Source organism: Thunnus thynnus, chromosome 11 (assembly GCF_963924715.1).
Source record: "Thunnus thynnus chromosome 11, fThuThy2.1, whole genome shotgun sequence".
NCBI classification, from domain to species: Eukaryota; Metazoa; Chordata; class Actinopteri; order Scombriformes; family Scombridae; genus Thunnus; species Thunnus thynnus.
The window spans coordinates 15863112-15885381 of record NC_089527.1 but is presented as its reverse complement, the minus strand read 5'-3'; the positions used below and the strand labels follow the sequence as shown (position 1 = coordinate 15885381).

The following is a 22270-nucleotide window of genomic DNA, read 5'->3' as shown; positions in this document are numbered from 1 at the left end:
GTCTTGCCTGGGCTGAGCTGAACAGATGAGGCTCCTCTAGAGGGGTAGATGTATAGGCATGATGACCCTTAGACAATGCAACATATCTCATGTTTCCTTACTTTCTATAATTTATGAAAAACAAACAAACAAAAAACAGCCAGTTCACATTTTAACAACGTCCCATATATTTGCAATAATGAAGACATTTCTTTTGATAAATTGCAAGGATAACACAATAAAGTTCAGTCTCATGTTATACCAGCTGTATGGGACAGCTATATGACACAATTCACACATTTCCAGAGGTCCAGAAAATTTATACTGACAGCTGAGATTTTGATAATTCAAAAACGATCCCACATTTAAACGGCAGGCACTTAATGAAGGAGTAGCCTTGACACCTTGTCAAATTACTGTACCTGTGCGCGCCTGCAGGCTATTTGGACTGTTTGTTGGAAATGAATATTGTGTGCATTCATGCACTTTATAGGACAAGTAGGTGGAATATTAAACGTGACGCTTCCCATCTCCCTCTCTGTTTCAAAGCCGTGATGACGTAGCTGCAGGTCGATCAGAGAGCTCCTCAGTTTCTACGTTATTTCCGCAGCTGTGCGGTCGTGAGTCCATACTACGTTGCATGCTCGCAGCCTGTCCCTCCTCCTCCTCCTCCTCCTCATCCTCATGCCCCGCCTTTTCAACGTGAGGTTTTTTTCCCCAGCTATTTATTTATATGTTTTCTGTCACATGGGGTTTTGGGGTTCAATGTGAGCTGCTCACACTGGCTCCGGCTCTTTTGGTCATTATGGGAAATTAAAGGAGGAAAAAAAAAATTTAAAAAAGCGAAAGGGACTCCGCATCTTTCTGCCTGCACCTCCGACGCTGCTGTGAACGGATCATGCAACATCTTAAGCCATGGCGAGCTCTGCTCCTTTTAACGGTGCTTTTCCAACCGGGAATCTCAGACAAATACGGTAAGATGATGATAATAACGGTGGTGACATGATCCCTGTATCAGATATGTTTCTGTAAAAATTCCCCCAGGGGCATGGTGTATCAAGTAGATGATGACTTAGTGGCGACATCATCTCACTGTACTTTATCCCCTATGGTAGCCTATGCTGTGGTCTTATAATTTCCCAGCACAAAATAAGTGCGTTAAGGATAATTTTAACCTCATGAAATTAATTGTAATAATGTTATATATATTTGCCAAAGACAGATATGATGTAGAGGATGACAGTCTAATGAGATTAAACAGAGATGGAGGAGAGATGGAGGATGTAAAGAGTGATGGGGAAATTTTAATTTTTTAAAAGGTAATGTTATTTTCTTGTTTTCTGGTAAAGCAATGAATGATTATGCTGCCCTTGTAATAACATTGTTATTATTTGATGTCCTCTTTTGGGGGTAGGAAAAACAAAGCCAAATCCAGTTGTTGGGGACACATGAATAACACTGACTGGAATGTGTTTATCATATAAGATGAAGATGTGACAGCAGAACAATGTTCTTAACATAAAATAAGGCAAGATGCTTCTAATCAACAGGGTTTTCAAAGTGTTTCTAAGACGGAGTGCACTATATTGACTAAATTAGTTATTGAAGTGAGTTATTACGATCCTTATCAAATTATGGGTTTTATTTCTTTTTCCACCAAAGTCTGTCTTACTTGTTTAGGTGGTGATTTGTGAAGTAGGGAGTTAATTCAATCAGTAAGTCCAACTGAGATCGAGAAAGGCCAAATGTTTTTTTCTCTCCCTACTCCCTCAGGTTGTCTCCAACAAAAACAAGCGAGCATGATTTTGTTCTCACACAAGGGTTCCCACCCCCATCAACTTCCCTCCACCACTATTACTTTGATCTATCCATCATTTGAATACAGTCACCAAATTTCAAGAAACAGTACAGAAACTATTGGCTGCAGTTTATTTTAGAAATATAAAGCGGCTCACTGTGATAGCAGGGGCTGTGGTATTATGTATCACTGAGGAAACCAATGAGAAATTACAATAATCACAATGAACAAATAACAGTAAAATAACAAGCCCCTGAGATTTCAGCACCATGGAGAGAAACCAGTAACCACTGTTGCTCCTTTGCCTTTGTCCATTCATCCATTTGATTAGCCATATGTCCATATGTCCGACTGTGCATCCACACATGCAAACAGTATGATGTTCATGTTAGAGCAAACATCTCTTCAAATGATGTCCTGGTGCTTTGACAAATACTGTACATTAGGTCAGGTGTTCCATAAATCTGCTCACCATAGCTGGATTTCATACGATGCTAAAGAACACATTTTTCAATTTAAAATAATAAGAATAGTTGTTATAAACAATAAATATTTTTGTTGTTGTTCCTGTTGCCATCAACCATAGGCCACCACATGGCTTCATCTGATCCATCACCTGGGCTCACTAGCCGCTTATTTCACTGACATTATTGACACTGGAGAGTTTCAACATGAGAGCAAAACTTATAAATGTGCCTCATGTGCCTGCGAGTCTGAACATGTGTTAAAGTGTCTTTCTCACACATTCGAATTGATCACATGTCCTCATATCTTATTAAAACATAGTTGCAGTTTTAAAAGTTTGAGAAGGTGTCAAAGAAATACAAGATCCTCCCTCACACTGCTTGTACAGTGTGTGTGTGTGTGTGTTCTTCTTCAAAGAAAAAAGAGGTGAGTCACTGAAAATGCTGTAAGGCACTGCGTCACTTCATTCAAAAAATAGAGAAAATAGTTCTGAATTTGTTTTTCTGCATTCAACCCACATATCCATCAATTCAGCCAGCCAGCTACCTGCTGTCTTTGGAATATAATTTGGAATATATACGTTATACTCTAACTGCGCATTTCTCCTCAATTACACTCACACACACATATTTCCTACCATTTATTTACTTATTCTTGTCATACATGCACAGAGAGACAAAAAGTGATTTTCCTCTGGAAAGGAGCTGTGACGAGAGAGAGAGAGAGAAAGACAGACGGCCCGACAGTTACGTTCCTATCTATCGCCAACCACCTGCTTCTTCCCACATTACCCTTCCCTCCAAGGTCTTACTCACAAACCTAAAATAAGAAATAGCAAAAAATGATTAACAAAGGAATGTCCCAAAATACTCAAACACTGCATTTGTTTCAATCACAAATCAGCCAAAGACAGTAGTCAGTAAATAACCTCTCCCTCCTTTCTATTAAAACAAGAAAGGTCTGTAAAATTGGTCATATTTATCAAAGATATGTGTTGAAACACAGATAACCTGTTCAATAATCTGTCATTTTGAATATTTCTAACCAGAAGCAAAAACGCAATTGTCCAAATAAAACTAAGATAATTGGGATTTTCAAGGTTTTCACAAGTTCCAGGCTTTGTGCTTATCAATGACACTCCTTGGACAGTCTTATAAGTAATCAGCACAGTGTAGGCTGGTTTAAATGTAACAGACAGGGCGAAGGTTGTGAGGGTGTTGTGTGTTTTGTTTATCGCAGTGCAGTACATCTGAGGTTAATTATGTACCAAGGTTAAGCACACTTTGTGATGTTCTGATTTCACCCATTTAAGTGTTAGTTAAAGCAGTTGTTGCTATGGAAATTGCTGTGAAAGACTTTGCTCTGAGTAAGAGTTAGCCCTCTCTTTGTCTTTCTCCATCAGGTTGCCTGTTTGAGAGAAAACTGTGCACAAGGGATCAGTTCTGCTCAGATGGTGAGTATACAAACACACACACACACACACAGACACACAAAATCAAGCATAATGTCTCACTTGAATTTGAGTATTAAACTTTTAATACAGACTTATTTCTTAATCATTCCTTTACCTCTACAACATATTCAATTATTAACTTCACACCTGAACAGACACACACACGCACACACACGCACTGCCGGTATATGTGACTAGAAGTGTGGTGACAAAAAAAGGGCCATATAAGAAAATCAAACACAAGTCAAGGATTTTTCCTCTCTCCGTCACCTGCCCCTCTCCCTTTCATCATCTTTATCTAAGCCCCTCCCTGCTCCACTGTCTCCATGGCAACACTGACATCACGGTGAGGTCGACACCCCCACAGTTGTTGTGCTAATACAGTGATGAGTCACTGACACACACTTACGCACTTCTCGATGGAAATTGCACTTGCGCACACGCACAGACATTGGACAGAATACAAAATGGATCGGCGTACTTGCAGCTCAAGAACAGACACCGGGCTGGATTCAGGCACATCTGTGGATTTGACGATAGTACTAGGGAGGAAAATGTTTGGTGTAATGACCACTCATCTGTTTTCAATCTGATTGGTTGACATGGGTCCTCTGTCTCTGTCTGTCTTCCATGTAATTAGAGTCTGGTGGATAAGAGTTAGTGTCATTATCCCCTGCTTCAGTGGCATGTATCAAGATGTATAAACCTACTGTCTGAGAATGACTGTGCATGTCACTAGTCTTTTAGGTTAAGTTTTTTTTTGTTTTTTTGTTTTTAAACCCATGAACCAGATGAACAGGGGAGAACACAGTCAGACAAATTAATCAAAAATATCCTTTTTTCAAGATGTGGTCAGAACCAAGGTCTTAAAAGCATTATATATAATATATGATAATTTAATATGTTAAATTATATTGTTTACTAAATTATTTAGGAAATTTGGTAATGAAGCCCATATGGTGCAAAATATTTACAAGAACCTTCAATGCAAATCTGTGCTTAGATATCAACGAAGACTGTTTTAGCTTGTTGAACCACAGAGAGCATTATCACCACAGTCTTAATAGACACCTACAGGTCTCACAGTGACTAACACCTTATAAAGAATAAGCTACTGTGTTGAGTTTATTTTAAGTGGTCCCGGAGGTGTTTTACTGCATTTTATTAACTGACACAATACCATCTCTCCTAAATAATTTATACCTTCTGCTTATGTTCAGTAAATGCTTGGACTGAGAATTTTACTGTACAATGCATCACTTTAGTCTTTAAATAAGTCATTTCACTTGTAATGTCATTTGAGGTATCAAGGATTCATTATTCTTTATTTGGATCCCCTTTAGCTTCCACAAATTGGTCACTAGTCTTTCTGAGGTCCACGTAATAGCAACAATAAAAGAAACAACATTAAAGTCACATTTTTTGAAAAAAAGTCAAATATAAAGACCAGAAAATGAATGAAATAACTGAAAAAGTAGACAATACAAATAAAATTAAAAAAAAGTAAAATTGTATTGTGTATTTTTTTATTGTGTATTGTGTATGTATTGTAATTAAGATAGAAACAAAAAGAAAATGAAAAATAATCATAAAGTTATAATTCTAACTATATTAACTAAAAGTTACATCTATGTAGGATTCATCGGATTTTGTTTTAGTGGCTTTTTGAAAGAAAACTGTGGTGGAAACTGCCTTCCCATGATCAAACCAATGTGCCAGTAAATGTGCAAAGATAACATTTATGTCAATAAGAGACAGTGTTCCCAGGGAAGTTAAAAAGAAGGCTAATCAGTGGTGCAACGTGGCTCTCTGTGTAAGATGATTAAAGGCCAGTAGGCCCGTTTTTATTTTGGGAAATGTGGAAGATGCTGAGACAGTATTATTTCTAAGATAAATCATACTTGGATTATTACCAAAGCGTCAAGGTCACTAATGAACTCAGCAAAAATGACCAAATAGTTTTGAATATGATCAAAATACAAGGTGGAGTCTAGAAAATAAGCTCCACATTAGGAGGGGTTACGAGAAGTATATGATATCATGTTTTATGATTTTGCATTAGGATTTTTATCTCGGGATAAAGGCCTTGGTTTGTTTTGTATTGCTCATTACTGCACATTAAACCTATTCACGTTGAACTCTACCAGCTTCAAGTGTATTTTTTGAGTCTTTCTCTCATAAGTTTTGAGCTTAATGCTAAGTTGTGGATGACCTGAAGATTTATCGGCCCATTTGAAGATTTCCCACGACAAAACCTACTTTTGATGTTCGTTTGACGCAGATTCCAGACAGCAGAGCCTCTATAGAAAAAAATAAAGTTGTTATGAAATATTTAAGTACTTAATAACTGAAATGCTTTCTACTCAATTCCTCTGTTTTTTGACCCTCTCACAGATAATGTGGATGAGCTACGTTGTAAATATATGGTTTTAATTTATGATATTTCTTTTTAGGTGGGAACGAGTGGTGTGAGGAATTACAATTTAAAATTGAGTAATTAAAAAATTAAGAACTACACAGTCAGTGACTATGAATCTTTGAACTGAATCAAACAAAATAATCTTAATTGGGAAAGTGATTCATTTCTACCTTTGTTCACTGTTAATTATAGAGATTCCAGCTCATTTTATAATGTTCACTAAGGTTTTACCAAGGCAGTGGTGCATCCAAAGAGGAGACAGTAGTGTTTTTAGGTTTCATACAGGAGCTGTGTGTGTCTCTTCCCTTGTTTTCACTCCTCTCCAAGACAGTCAGAGGAGGAGGTTTTGTCGTTGGCCTGTTTGTGGTAATGTGTAGAGCCAATCAAGCTCTGCTGGTTTGTCCATGTCCTGCAGTCCCCATTGCTCCAGTGTTTCATCTAAGGTCATAGTGTCATGGCAGGGAGTTCAAGCATCAGGCATCTCCCATTTATTCCTATAGAGCCTGTCAGAGTATAGCCAGTGTCTTTTACCAGTGTTAAACACAACAAGGTTATATGTTGTCACCTTAATTCTCCTTACGCAGAGCCCCTTGTACTATATAGATGGAAATCAATCAGACTATTAATTAAACTTCTAGTGTACCATTTATTTATGTCCATAGATTGGTTGGTGTGACTTGATTGTAACTACACACACCTTTCTTCTGATGATGAACATGCATGACCTACATCTCCTTCAGAATGTGACACTGCTGCTTATCATCACAAGTATTTTTTTTTCCAATCATTTATTTGGAACATTTTTTAATCACGTACTTTGAGCCACGTGGATCATTTCTGTACATTTAAATTTAGATTCCATTGTCCAACGTTAATACTATATTTCCTGCTCAAAGATGACTTCAGCAGAAATAACTCCAAGCTCCAGAAATAGTCCCCCAATCCAATCAAGCCGTGCAGTTAGCTGTCTTTTCTCCATTCATCTTCCATTTCTGCTGCTGTTGTCTGTGTCATTAGTCAATTCACCAACACAATTCAGAGCTACTGTATTTCTTTACCAGTGCAATACACTACCAGGATGTAATATCCTGTGTCATATAATAGCATCAGCATCAACTATTTGTCATGTAGATTTCGAGTACAGTATTAATCAGGATTTTCAGAATAGTCAATAAGCAGTGGACTACAAAGAAAAACTTGGTGATATCATAACAATACAAGCGTAACATAAGCCTCAGACCTTCGCATTATTGCTTACCCAACCACTTAGAGGATTTAACACTGCAAAACAGAAATGAAGTAGAACCATGACTGTCTATTTATTCTACAATATGTATGAAATGGCAAAACATAAGGTATACTGTAAGCTGTATAGAAAAACACAGTATTCCTTTCTAATCTGCTATTCTGAAATTAGAATTATTTATTTATGATTTAGAAGCAATGGACACTTGTTTTCCTTAATGAAACGCAATAGGCCCACAGCACATACTAACTTTATGAAGCCAGAATAATGCATGAAAAGTGTGACTTATGAATTAAATGTTAAATATTGTTTATGTTCATGATAAGAGGACAGTTCACAGAATACTGAGGAAAGGCTATAAGTGTTTTTGTTGCCATGGGGCTGCCTGCAACTATATTTCATTTGAAATAGCGACTATTTCAAATAAACGTGTTTGAAACTTTCAAAAACACACTCACCGACAGTGGTAGAATGTTGTCGGGAGGACTGTGACAAGCAGTATAAAGTGTGTGGGCTGTATTTCAAAACTATGAGTCATTGCTGTGTGCTAGTGTGGTGTGGGCTACACATACTGTCAGAATGAAGAGCATTGCACAGAACTGAAGCTCAACGGCAGCTCCACTGAAATATTTGTGATGAAGTGTTTACAGCTTCAAATCTTCAAAGAAATCTGAAGAGACTGTCCTGGTAAAAAAAAAGGGGGTTCAAAATATTCACCAGTGTGTGTGTGTGTGTGTGTGTGTTATTCTAGATGGGCTGTTTGGACAGTGTCGTAGCTCTAAGCAGGACCTGGTCCAGTACCAGGTGACAGTTCCTGTTCTGAAGAGGATGCAGGAAGTCCTCAAACAGCTTATGCTACAAGGTGAGATACTCTTACAAAGCTAAAACTGTTAAAGTGAATATCCCACTGCTTCTGAGTAACTGCACTAAAAACACAAAAGTCGTTTTAGCTATTTTTTATTAATTACATCGAAGTTTGCCCTTTATTCTGTCACATTACTACATTATTGTACCTCCAGGTAGCTAGTCTTATTGAAATTAAACACTCAATACAATATAATATATATATTCTTTTTTTAATTAAATATGTAGGGGACTGTGGTGATTGTCATAGTGAAGTTCATTTGACCATTTCTGACAGTTATCAAATCCATAGAAACTTTATGAGTACAGGCAGAAATACATTCATAATATGAGCACTTGAACACAACTCAATAAGAAACATATACATCTCAGTCTTTCACTTTTTCTCTCAGCCTATGTGGCTTTCTTTAATTGCTGTGTGTATGTGTGCAGGTCTTTCCTGGCAGGACGACATCACCCAGTATATCTTATCAAAGGAACTGAAGAGAGTTCCCCACACCACCCTCCCCTCTAAGCCAAACTCCTCTTCCCCCTCTTCCCATTCATCTCAGTAAGTACTGTCCAGCTACAGCCATATTTTGAATATATAGAAATATCCATGTTACAGAAGACAAATTTCCCTCTGGACCTATTCATTTATCCTTCCCTCCTTTTCCTCCTAATTTTCACTCTTCCTTTCTGGGTTGCCAGGTCCAAACAGCACATCCCCCATCACCACACTTCTAAAACAGCGTCCACACTTCCTGCTGGCAATTATGTGGACTACATGATTGTCGAGCCTCCTCAGTCCCCGCTACGCATGCAGACAGCCTCCATCGACCCATACACATACCACCAGGTACACACACATATACACACACACACACACACACACACACACTTTTTTCAATCAGATTTTTGTGCAAAATCTGATTGGCTCTTCATCAGGTACAGGAGGGTTTAAGCAAATTCAGGTTTGTGGCCTTTAGAAAACTTTCTTAGTCCCATAAGTGGGGTTACAACAGACAAACATTTATACATCAAACCCTAAATAAAAGCTCATAAAAGCTTGATACAGACACAATCACGATCTCAAATTAAACACATTGATCATGCTAGATCATTGTAATAGTGGTAAATAAATCAGAGACCTGTATAAAAGATAATTAGAGTATCACCAAGGAACAGAAATACAAGGAATATGAAAAACAAAACAAAAAATAAAACACAACAAGCAACAAACAGTGTAATCTCTCCCAATCACAGCATAGGTACCAAGATGAAGCAGAGAGATCCCTCATCGGGGCAGTAGGTGGTTATGCCCGTCCCTCTTCACGGTCCCAGGCCAATCAGAGAGAGCGAGAGCGTGACAGGCAGCTGCTGCAAGAAGCCTTGTCTCTCTACCTGGCGTCTGCACAGCCATCTTATCGCCACCGAGGGGCTGCTTCCATGGCTCCTGCAGGTAAAAATGATTTATAAATTGCTAAAATGAAACACAAAAGAAAGAACCTTAAAAAACAATAAAACGTTAAAGTAAGAATTTTGAAGTGTCAAGTAGACATGATAACACAATACAACTTTTATAAAAATGCTTGATTTTTGTCTTTTTGTAAGTTACAGTATCTGTTATACCTTTAAAAAGTTTAAACCCAACAGATCTCTTTACAATCATTATCTATTGCACCATGAGCAGGTCTGCCTTATTACGAGGACTTGGAACTGGATATACCAGTGGACTACGTGGAAGACTACACTCTAGAGGAGAGACTCGGTACTACAGGCAGGCAACAAACACCGCAGAATAAAAAGGTTCCATCAGACTACAGCACCCTGTCTGGAAACAATGGTGAGGAAAAAGAACTTATTTATACTTAATTTACATAATGTATTCAAGAGAAGAATACTTTGTGATACAGGCCAAGAAAAAAGGACGAGAAGACATCATCACATTGATAAGTTTATTATCACAGCACAGCAGAGAGGTACCTTTTAATGTGTTACAGAAACAAAATTTAAAAATGGTAACACTTTCTATGACGCCCATCTCTATAATGCATCATAAACATACTTATAATGCATTATAATCTGCTTATAGCACTGTATAATTATAGTTAGAAGCAATCATAAATATTCATAATACTAACAATAATCAGAACACATTATAAAGCATTTTATAATGACATATAAAGTCAAGTATCATAATACTTAATAATTGCTGGTCTAATACTCATAGTTGTAATACATTATAATCATTTTACAATGCGTTGCATCCATTGAATGCTTTAGGGAAAGTGAGAAAAATATCATTAAATATATGTGTAGTGAAGGAGGGTTCTTACACCAGGTCTTGAACTCCGGTCTCCCAGACCACAGATGGCTACGCTAACCAATCAGCCGAAGAATTAAGCTGTTGGCCAAGGGCCAGCGCAGTTAGTCATCCGTGGTCGTTACTGTCTAGGGGGCATGGGCCTGTTCTGTGAGACTATGCAAGAAAAACACACAAAACGTTGTAAAATTAATTTATATGTTTAACAGGTCATAACAGAAATTGTGTACTCCAATTTGGGTAACTTATACTCACATACTTGGTCATACTTGACCTTATAAGTCATTATAAAATGCTTTATAATATGTTGTGATTATTGTTATAAAGCATTATGAATATTTATGAGTGCTTATAACCATACATATACAGTGCAACAAGCAGATCATAATGCATTATAAGTATGTTTATAATGCATTATAGACATGGGCGTCATAGAAAGTGTTACCAAAGAAATATTACGACAGATTCACAGTATGGGCGCCCTTACAAAGTATATATAAGCAATACCACATTGTAAAAATGCTCAATTGCAAGTAGAAGTTCAGCATTTAGAATCCTAGTAAAAGTACAGTAAGAATTATAAAAAGTAAAAGTATTCATAATGGGGAAAAATGGCTTCTGTCAATGTTATGTTATAATCTACGTATTATATTATTGGATATGTGCAAAGACAATGCTAACTTTGCCTTCCTGTGTCAGACCACTTGTTCCAGAGGATGTCAGGAGTCCTGCAGAAGTACGGAGTTGACCCCAGAGAGCTCAGTCAAGAGCAGCTCTACAAGCTAGCTCTCATTCTGAAGCTGCTGCAGGCCCAAGAAAAAACAGGTACAGTCTCCTAGCTATTAACTGTGTTACAACTATAAAGTAGATATAATAGTATAATGTTATTACCTAACACTTGAGTTCAATTATTATGAAATTGAATGATGCTTTATCTTTTTCTCTCTCAACACAGATCCAAATGAGAAAGACCTCGTTACCCTCAAGGAGGTACGTCAGTATCCATTGTCATCAGCTTTCAATAGAGGCAATCATACTCTTCTTACACTGACAGGTCTTCTATCATTCCCCCGTAGATGCAGCTGTTAAAAACAGACAGTATGTCCAGTAAGCCAGAGAAACCTGCCCCTGTTCCCGGTCCACCTGATGCCCCCTCTGCCCCTTCCTCTGCCTCGGTTGCAGCCACACCTCCAGCCAAGAGCACCAGCCCCCCATCTGCCTCCCAGCGTCCTCAGGCTGCTCCTGCTGAAGCTGGACAGGGCTTGAGGGAGCAGAGACCGCCACTGGTGGAGGGAACAGGAGCCAAGGAGGAGTATGGGTACATTGTCACCAACCAGAGGTCTGTACTTGATCAAATTCAGCTTTCATTTCTTGTGTTTATTACAAACAGCCTGTAAAAGTCCTTTTGAGCCAGTTATTATTCTCAGGAAAGACCTACATCACTCTGAGTATGTAGACTGTCACTGGTGATAATGATTTTTTTCCTTTCCAGTCCTCTGAGTTTGTATGATGGAGTGAAGCTGTTGGAGCTACTGGCCGATAAAATACACCTGACAACCAGCAGCTTCATCAACATCAGGTAACACCACCAGTACGTGTGTGTGTGTGTGTGTGAGAAAGAGGGAGAGAGCGTGCATGTAAATTTTACTATTTTACTCTAATTACTTGAAATGTTTTTCACATTTTAAAACAATGTGTGTGTGTGTGTGTGTGTGTGTGTGTGTGTGTGTGTGTGTGTGTGTGTGTGTGTGTGTGTGTGTGTGTGTGTTGTGTTGGCAGTGTGGTGGGCCCCGCATTGACATTTCGTATCCGCCAGAATGAACACAACATGACTGCTGCAGAGGTGGCTGCTAAAGCTGGTAAGACTTGAAAAACACGCACACAGACACATTCACAAACACCCACTCATACACGCATGCATGTTAGTGAAACTTGGGTGTATTGTACTCTCACTCTAACAGTTTTTTTTTTCTCAAATATCATTTCACCAAACGCCTTTTCCTCACATTCAACAATAAAATGTGTGTTGTGTCCCCCCCCAACCCCCAACAGTATCTGAAAAGAACTTCCTGGAGTCGGAGACAGGCCTGAAGATTGTACAGACTGGTGTGGGAGAGGTACTTTATACACACACACACACAGAAATACACTTGAATAGCCTCTGTGGGAAATTTCCCCTGTAACCCCTTCTACTGGTAACATATGGAGCAGTTGTCAAGGCAACAGAGATATAATCATTCCTCTGTATTCTTTACCATTTCTCCTTTAATCTGTTCACTCATGGGATCTAGCGGGACAGATTGTCAGATCTGCTTGTGACAAAAGTGACTCCTGACACACTTGTTTTCACATCATGACTACAAAACATTGGTAGTAAACCTCATTATTGTTTGTATTTATCTATCTTGTAGAGGATTGTGTTGTGTCTTGTGTAGGATTGCTCTATGGTTTTCTGTAGTTACAAGGCGGACTGATTCTGTACCCTTAAGTCCAAGGATGTTAAGTGATTTGGATGCAGGTGAAATGGTTCACATTGGACACATAGATACACAGCTATGTGTGTTAGTGCTGGGAGAAAACCAGGACAATGACCACGTGGCGCATGTGGAGGACTGGTTCTGGTGGTGTGTTTGTAAAGGTGGAGTATATTTGGTATGCACAAGGAGTAATATAAATGTATGTTTTTAGTAGACTGAATATAAAAATTCATATATAAAATTATTATTTGATAATCAGAACCAATCAATGCATATTTTTTTCCTTGCTGGCTCCATCATCAAATATCATTAAAGAAAGTATTGATGGAAAAAATGGGCTCAGCTTTTTGTAAGAGCAGTGACATTACAAGTGCAAGACCCCTGATGTCAGGGCACCACGCTGTATGTGAGGCAACGCAGACAAAGGCAGTACATTTTTCTTACTTACTGTATAGAGCATGTTTTCCACCCACTACAACACTTCGCCTGTAATAGTCTGTGTGTGTGTGTGTGTGTGTGTTTGTGTGTTTGTGTAAACCCCTGTGAGATGTGCCACCTGGAGGGCAAGTGGCCAGACCAAATTATCAAGGCGACACCTCGTAACAAGCAGCATTTCACTTGTTGCCATGGTGCTTCATTTCCTCCAGCCCCCCTCCCACCTCCCCCTGCTGTGGCTCCCAGATCCCAGGTGCTATGGCAACAGTCACAGGTGTCATTAACCTATTCCCTGTTCACACAATATGCCTCATTCCAGACCTCTGAATCATCACAAGCATCTCCAATTTTTTGAAAAATGGATCAATAACGAAATGCCAATTTAGTCTGAATGTCAGGCTAACACACAAGCGCGCACACAGCGCTTTTATTCAGGACTGAAGAGATAATATTGTAATTATACTGGCAATACATTAATGGAATGTGTGTGTGTGTGTGTGTGTGTGTGTGTGTGTGGTACTGATATGATCTCCGAGATGGCAGGATGTTTAAAATCACTCAGTATTGAAGTTCTGTCATTAGCAAGGTTTGTCAGTCACGGTTAAGTCATTCAAAATGACAGTTTTTTAGATTAATTCAATTAACTTTAACAGAAATGAGTGAATGATTTGTATATTTAAAAAGAGACTAAGGAGAAATCGATGTGCTCCCCAGATGCTGTTTGAAGTATTTGAATAAAAATAAGACGTGTGTGTGTCTTATTTTTATTCAAAGAGTGAGCAAAGAAAAAAATAGGAATAGAAAAGTGTTAGAAATGAATCAATGCAAATAAATACTCTAATTCAAGAAAGGGTAACCATGTAAATAGTGGTGATGCTAAAGCTAGAACAAGCACAGCTATTGAGACTTCAGCATACAAAGATACCATAAAAAAGTGCCAATTTCTTTTGAGTTCTTCCATTTCAGAAATTGTCATATGATCTAAGTTAAGACAAAACTAAAATATTTTTGTAGATGATACTCCCTGTTTTCTATGTTCAGGTCTTGTGTTGCTCCTGTTGATCATTTTCAGACCTGATCAAAAGCCAGGTTATCTGGAGCTCATGGTTGGCTCTTCAGTGTTGACTTTTAAAAAGCTTTTTCTCTCTCAAGGCCTGCAAGTGGTTCATTTACTTTATTTGTGCAGTTGCAGTTTTTCTATGGAGTGACATTTTGAGTGAACAGGAGTGTGGATATTCAGTATGTGTGTGTGCTCTGTCTGTGTATGTGATAAAAACAGGACTGTACACCTGCTTTAGCATTAAAATGGTAATGCTGTAATGTAATGCTGAAGAGCTGAAAGATAGAAAAGAGGATGAAGAGGAGGAATGACACACAAGGGCAGACTATAACTTGCAGCAGTGATGTATGGCATGTACCGTACCACGGTTCACTGATCTCCACGGAGCATCTGCTGTCTTTTAAATCTGTTCCTGTTATATACTACAGTACCTTGACCTCCATGTCTTCACAACTCTGCTTCAACCTCTCACTAAGCACACCTTGCTGTCACGTGTATTTACAGAGAAACGTATATTTTAAATGAAAGGAGTGACGTTCCCATTTGTTTTCACCCCAAGAGCTGAGAAGGAGAAAAAAAAACAAACATGAATTCCAGTGGTGAGGGCAGATTCCCCTGCGAAGCTTAGGCTTGACTGACTGCTCTCAAATGACTAGATGTGCATGTTGACTAATGGTGACAGCACTTTGATGAGATAATTATCTGTTTTCTTTGTGTTCCTTTTCCCCTGCCCATATCATGCTTACAACACTTTGTAATTGTGTTTTTCCCAGAGGACAGATGCACGGGGTCTCCCTCAAGTAACTAGGGTTTCCCAGGGCTCCAGTGGGACAGTCATCACCCTTGTTTCCATGGCAGTCGTAGGAGGAGTGTTAGTATTGGCCATGGCAGTAGCGTGTCTCAGGCACTACGCTCACCAAGTGGCCAATGGCAAGCTTGGCCTGGGGCCAGAGGCAGGAGCTGAAACACACTTTGACTACCAGGTAAGGCATCATACTCCAGATTCAGCATTGAAGAAAGGCCCTTTTTATTCCCAGATTTCTTTTTTTTTTTTTGTCTTCATGTTAGCCTTAATGGCTCGATGTCATAATGGATTGGAAAAGTATGATGAGCCAGATAATGAGATGTGAGCATATGCTGCAGATTATTATGAAGAAATGTCTCTTAGAGCAGGCAGATGAATGTGTACAGCTTATGAATATTATGCTTAGAATGTTAATGACATGCAGTAAGCATAATATGCTCATATTTGTGCTGAAACAATGAGTAATCAAATCACTATTCATCAAAACTAAACAATTACTGGTTACAACTGCGTAAAAGCCAAGATTTTTTAATGTATTTGTCATTGTTTTGTTATATCTGTGTATCTACAGTATATTCAGTATATAATGATACAATAACTGATTGTTAATTTAATCTATATTGATATTGTTCACTCAGGAGCTATGTCGGCAGCACATGGCGTCCAAATCCTCCCTGTGCCGCCAGGATTGTGTGGGCGGGGTGAGCAGCAGCATGGCTGGGTCTGCAATAGCCACAGGTGCTGGCGGTCGACGGGGAACGGACACGTCCCGCGTCAGCAGCGTTTCCTCCCAGTTCAGTGATGGTCCTCAGCACAGCCCGTCCTCCACCCACAGCTCCACCCCATCCTGGAGTGAAGAGCCCGCCCAGTCCAATATGGACATCTCTACTGGCCACATGATACTGGTGAGTCTAGAGAGAAAATGTACTCCCAGGTGTAAAAAATCATCCTTGTCCTCAATGAGCAGATATTAACGTCCTACTTTTTTTCTTTTTTTTTTTTTGCATCTCTATGTCAGGCGTATATGGAGGATCACCTGCGTAATAAGGACCGCCTTCAGAAGGAGTGGGAGGCGTTGTGCTCCTACCAGGCTGAGCCTAGTTCAGTGGCTGTGGCTCAAGCCCCGAGCAACATGGACAAGAACAGACAGGCTGAAGCCCTCCCCTGTTAGTTCATCAGTCATTTCTGTTGTCAAGTTGTCATGCATCTATCAATCATCAATCACCCTGTTTAATAAACAAGTATGCATACATGCACAGCACTATACCATTTTCATACATTTGAATCATTTTCTGATTTAACACCCGTTTTCTTTTCCAGATGATCATTCCCGCGTGAAGCTGAAAACTGAGCTAAACCCCAATAAACAAGATTACATCAACGCAAGCATCATTGTAAGAAATACTTCAATCAATCCAATCCATAGTATTTTAAGTTATGTGATATTTATAATTAATGGTGTGCATTGCATCATGATTTAAATGAATTGCCACTCTTTGATTATTTTCATATCTACTATTGTTGGAGATGGCCTCGGCAAGAAATTAATCCATTGTTACAACAGAAAGAAAATCTGTGAAGTGTGAATACTCAGGCCATCTTGTCATTTTGCATGTCACAGTCACAATAACAGTCACTCTGCAGTGCTAAAGCCCGTATTTCTTACAAAATATGAACATTTGATGCTAATTAAATTCTAATTCTAAATTTCAAATGCAATCCATATACTTTGGGACCAGTTTGCAGCTCACTCATCTTTTTAACATGGCTTTTGTTGAATTTAATGTTGGCCCAAAGCAAAATTAACAATAGAAAGATCTAATTTTTGTATAATAATTTTATGGAAATATAGTTTTTCTTAGTCTTTAAATGTTCCATCAGTAAAGTTGCTATTTATCAGGACTTCCTGTTGAAATTGATATATTTTTGTAGTGTCCTCAGTATGAAAAACCTCTGCTCTCTTTTTTCTTTGTAACCTGTAGTCTGATCATGACCCTCGCCAACCAGCTTACATCGCCACACAAGGACCTCTGCCTCACACTGTTGCTGATTTCTGGCAGGTCAGTACAATCTTTGCCTCTTTATCTTTCTGTCTTCCTCCAACTTTACTGACTGTGCTCTCTGTTTAGTGATCAATGAAAACCATATAGATCATTCAATCCATCTGCAGGAAATCTGTCTTGTTACTGCCAGATGATACAGATTTATTTAATGTCACATGGGTCAGATGTGTATGTGTGTGTGTCTACAACCATGTGTGTGCTTGTGCTATTCAACCCACAGATGGTGTGGGAGAACGGCTGCACAGTGATAGTGATGATGACAGCTCTGGTGGAAGATGGAGAGAAACAGTGCGAGCGATACTGGCCTGATGAGGGTTCATCACTCTACCACATCTATGAGGTTAACTTCCTGTTGTAGCTCAGGACCTTTAATCTACATTTTGTTCAAAAGACATATATGCACAAGAGGAGCAGAGCCTTATACATACAGTATATAAAATTCAGACTTTTCAGACAGGAAAAAAACAGAGTTTAAATGTCAGATTTGTGAGTGAATTAGGGTCACGAATGTTCTTCTATTCCACTATATAAACGGTATGATCATCTACAGCAGGACTCCTGTCATTTACTTTATTTGCTGCCCATGTGGTCTGCAAAACATCAAAGCTATTGTGAACTCACATCTTTGTTCACATTAGCATCATCTCTAGAGAAAAACTCAACCCGATTGCTGACCTTTTCAGACAGGTGGGCGATGCTTTCATCTGCTTAAGCTACTGTCTATTAGCACTGAGAGAGTTAAAAGGTCTCCTAGGGGAGAAAAAACTCCTCCAACATGAAATGTTTTGAATAAATATTCTTAATACTGTGTCAACCCATGGTTTAAATGAGGAATTTGACATAAAGGTCTTATAAAAAACAATGCAAGATGTCAGTTCCCCTCTCTTTGATGATATGTCTCCCCCTGGTGCCAAACCGAGGCCACTTACACATTTGAGTCCTCTCATGTAAAATCAATAAATTGTACTGTATGTTCTGTATCTGTTACAGTCCTTTTTTTCTGAAATAATGTGTTCAATATGTGCAGAGTAAATTTTGGAATAATGGCTCTCACTGAGTTGTAGGTGAAGATGTCTGTATATTGCATTAAATTTTTTGGATGCTTACAAAATTCAGTGGGTGAGCCACCTCTCCTTCAGTCTAGTCACATTTTTTTTATCCTCTCATCTGTATCTCTTTTCTCTCTGCCACCTCCCTCTGTCTCAATCAGGTGAACCTGGTGTCAGAGCATATCTGGTGTAAGGACTTCCTGGTGCGTAGCTTCTATCTGAAGAACGTTCAGACGCAGGAGACCAGAACCTTGACGCAGTTTCACCTGCTGAGCTGGCCGGCTGATGGCATCCCCACCTCGACACGGCCGCTGCTCGACTTCCGCAGGTATGAAAGTACACAAAGCACACCTGCAGACTGTCCCCCCTCATGTGCCCTTTATTCAACAAGTGATTTGCAAGTTAGGTGATTTAAGACGACTTCTTAAAGTAAACACAGAAAAGAGAAAACAGGTTGTCAGGATGGAGATACAGTCTGTGTCTGAAATGTGACGGTGACTCTTCCTCATGACCTTCATCCATCTCTTTTCTCTGTTTCCCATCTTCCCTGCCATCCTGCACTGTGTTTAATCAAACATGGCCCCCATGCTGTGCATTTCATGCCCTACCCACCATCTTGGCTCTCTCTCTCTCTCCCTCTCTCCCAGTGTGCAGGTTGATAGGTTTGTATTTTAACATCTCCCAGTGTCATTTTTGTGGTTTGCAGCTAGTACTCTGGCTCCAGTTGCATAGTCACAAAAATGAGCATTGGCAGGTGTGACTGGCTACTGCAAGAGGGACAGTGAATCTGTTGCTTGCTCTCCACCTTTCCTTTCCTGTTTACCATGTCCTCCCTTGCCGCAGTATGAGATTTCCATTTTTTCCTGTCCTGCCGTTCCTTCTTCCATTCTTAATTTTACTGGTGACCTCTGTCATTTATGTCTCTCCATCCATCCTACTGGGTCATATTCTCTCCTCTCATTGCCTTCTATTTGACCACAACACACATGTACCCGAGGCTGCATAATATTGTCTTATATGCATTTAATAATCTCATGATTACTGATTATACATTACTTCTGTATGTTCAATAAATTTGTGAACGAGGTCAGTTGCAAAGTTTATAATAAATAATTTATAATAAAGCCTTTTTTCTGTCCTTTGTTCTTCTTTCTTTTCCTGCTCTCCCTTGTTCCTGCTTTTCAGGAAGGTGAATAAATGCTACAGAGGTCGTTCCTGCCCAATCATCGTTCACTGCGGGTAAAAAAACAAAACAAAAAAAAAAAACACATTTTCTTTAAAAACTGTGGCATCCCCAACACCACACATTCAATTTGGAGGAAAAAAAAAACAGTTTTCCTAATCCAGCTTTTGTAAACCAAAGACTTAAAATAACTTTTCACCATGCCATATATTGTTTTAAATCAATTTCACCTTTTAAACAGTCACAGAAGGTAGCTTTATTTCCATATTTACATCCCAGTCTCCGCAGAATTACATTAATCTCTGACTGTGGTCGTACTGTATTTTTATAGCTTTTACCAAAAATGACAAACATTTATAATCATAATGGCAAAAACCAGTGTACAGTAGTGTATCACTTTGTTTGTAGTACACTAACACATCACTTGTTCATATTTATCAGACCATCTGTCTTTTTCCAAAGTTCCAAAGTAACACTGGAATTTTTAGAAACATACGAAACATATGAATGTTCTGTTTGGAAAGAAAAACACTTAATTTAATAATTTATAATATTATTTGCTCATAATAGTATATGTGCTTTGACATTTTCCTTATTTGTCTCTGTCACCACAGTGATGGCACTGGCCGAACTGGCACATACATCCTCATTGACATGGTGCTGAACCGCATGGCCAAAGGTTAGTCGCTCATTCACTCGCTCACACACACACACACACACACACAAAGTTGTATGTATATATAGTGTATGATCCAGTACTTACACATTTTGCCTAGAATGGCCTCGATGGCCAAAATAGTAATGGAACATTTTGGAAGTTCAACAGTTCAGGTTGAGGGTATAATTATATCAAAGTTTGCATATAGGGGGTTATGTGTGTACACTGATAAGTTACAGCAGAGGGAGCTATTAGTGATATTGTAGTTAAATACGGCTTAACACAGTGAAATATTGTACTATTTATGGGGGTTATTCCACAAAACAGCTTGTGGGTACATTAGCAAGTTTTACGGTATTAAAACTGTATTGATGTTGTTACTGTTCCTGTTGTTGTTAGGAGTGAAAGAGATTGACATTGCAGCTGCACTGGAGCACATCCGAGACCAGAGACCTGGCCTCGTTTGCACCAAGGTACCATCAGTTTGTGTTTATGCATTTGCTTGTCACAGTATAAAAGCACTTCCCTGCTATTTATGGTGGATATCTATCATAACCCAACTGTTTCCCTCTGTCCTATATCTATCCTTCTCTCTCCCACCTTTCTTCTTTCTATTTTTTCTCTCCACCTCTCTTGTTCTTGCTTCGTCTGATCAGGACCAGTTTGAATTTGCGCTGACAGCAGTAGCTGAGGAGGTGAATGCCATCTTGAAAGCCCTGCCTCAGTGAGCTGCAGTACCGGAGAACACACCGAGGACATACACTGGCACAAAACAAATACACGCTCCTAAGGACACACTCAGTTACGTATGTCTGGCCATCACTGTACATAAGAATTTGCTCTGCCACACTTGGAGCAGTTACTGCTCTTGTTTTCAGCATGCAGTATTTCACCATGTACTTAATCATTGGGTTTTTAAAACTTTTGGGGAACTTCATTTTATGAAAAAATGCATTCAGTGATTGCCAGTATGTAAATGCAGACTTGAATTTTTTTCTCAACATTATGGAACTCATTATTCTTTCTGCGGTTTTTACCTAATTAGACGACATTGAGGCCATCAGATGTGAATTACAAAGAGTAAAAACTTGGGAATCCAAATGACATTGTTATGTGATCACACAGTCAGATAGAATAGTGTATACTTCTGTATGATTGTAATGACATAATATTAAAACATTGTTTACCTATTGTAATGACATCTGATTCCATCTTTGCCTATTGTCATCAACCCTTTTACTGGACACAATGACATGATTACCTCAAATGATCAGTCAATATCAACAGATGGTTTACCACCAACACGGAGCATTTGTTTGGCTGTTGTGCTAAACATTTCAATTTACTTGGAATAATGATAAAATAATGTTAAGTCCATTGACACACTTATCAAATTTCCAAGGTAATCTTGCTGATACACAGTAAGGTTTCTGTTTCTTTTAACTCTGAGTGTGGTGTTGCATTTCCACCTGAATACTGTATTCTGCTGTCTAGTGTGTGTGTTTATTTCGAGCAAGTTTTTATTTGTGAGGCTTGTCTTTGCCTTGACAACATGATTGTTTGCTTAACTGGTCATTTTGTAACAGATGATTGACCATAAATTGACCGTACATTGACCATAAAGTACCCATCGCCTTTTTTCTTTCTCTCTCTGAACTCCTATTGTTGGATTCTTTTATTGTCTTACTCGGTGTACAACCATGTGATTAATGTAAATAATTCACCCTGATGATTGTGTTTATTTCATGTAGCAGACAGATAGAAAATATCTATAAAAATGTATTTTTGACTTGAATAAATTTGTGATGTGATGCAGCAAAGAGCAGAAAATCCTTGAGTGCTCATTTTCAAAACCAAGGTTTTTAGTGGGCGGGCTTTTAAAATGGCACATTAAAACAGGTTCTTCTGCCCCATGTATTCTATCTAAAGATATGAAATCAATATATTATTCAAGCACTGCATTACTTGAAAGTTTATCAGATAGTCACCTCCTGCAGTGGAACAGACAAAA

At 38.8% G+C, this 22270-nt stretch overlaps 1 protein-coding gene across 1 annotated transcript; it reads left to right on the top strand.

Moving 5' to 3' along the window:
* Positions 1-304: 304 nt before the first annotated feature.
* Positions 305-22079, top strand: ptprna (protein tyrosine phosphatase receptor type Na). Its single transcript, XM_067603321.1, has 24 exons — positions 305-953; positions 3645-3695; positions 8112-8222; positions 8657-8774; positions 8915-9062; positions 9470-9665; positions 9897-10049; positions 11229-11354; positions 11485-11519; positions 11606-11868; positions 12022-12108; positions 12309-12388; positions 12582-12646; positions 15275-15484; positions 15945-16211; positions 16325-16472; positions 16627-16700; positions 17289-17366; positions 17590-17709; positions 18580-18746; positions 19604-19657; positions 20216-20280; positions 20659-20732; positions 20916-22079. The coding sequence occupies exons 1-24, from the start codon at positions 878-880 to the stop codon at positions 20985-20987; spliced, it is 2838 nt and encodes a 945-aa protein (XP_067459422.1). The 5' UTR covers positions 305-877; the 3' UTR covers positions 20988-22079.
* The last annotated feature ends 191 nt before the right edge of the window (positions 22080-22270 follow it).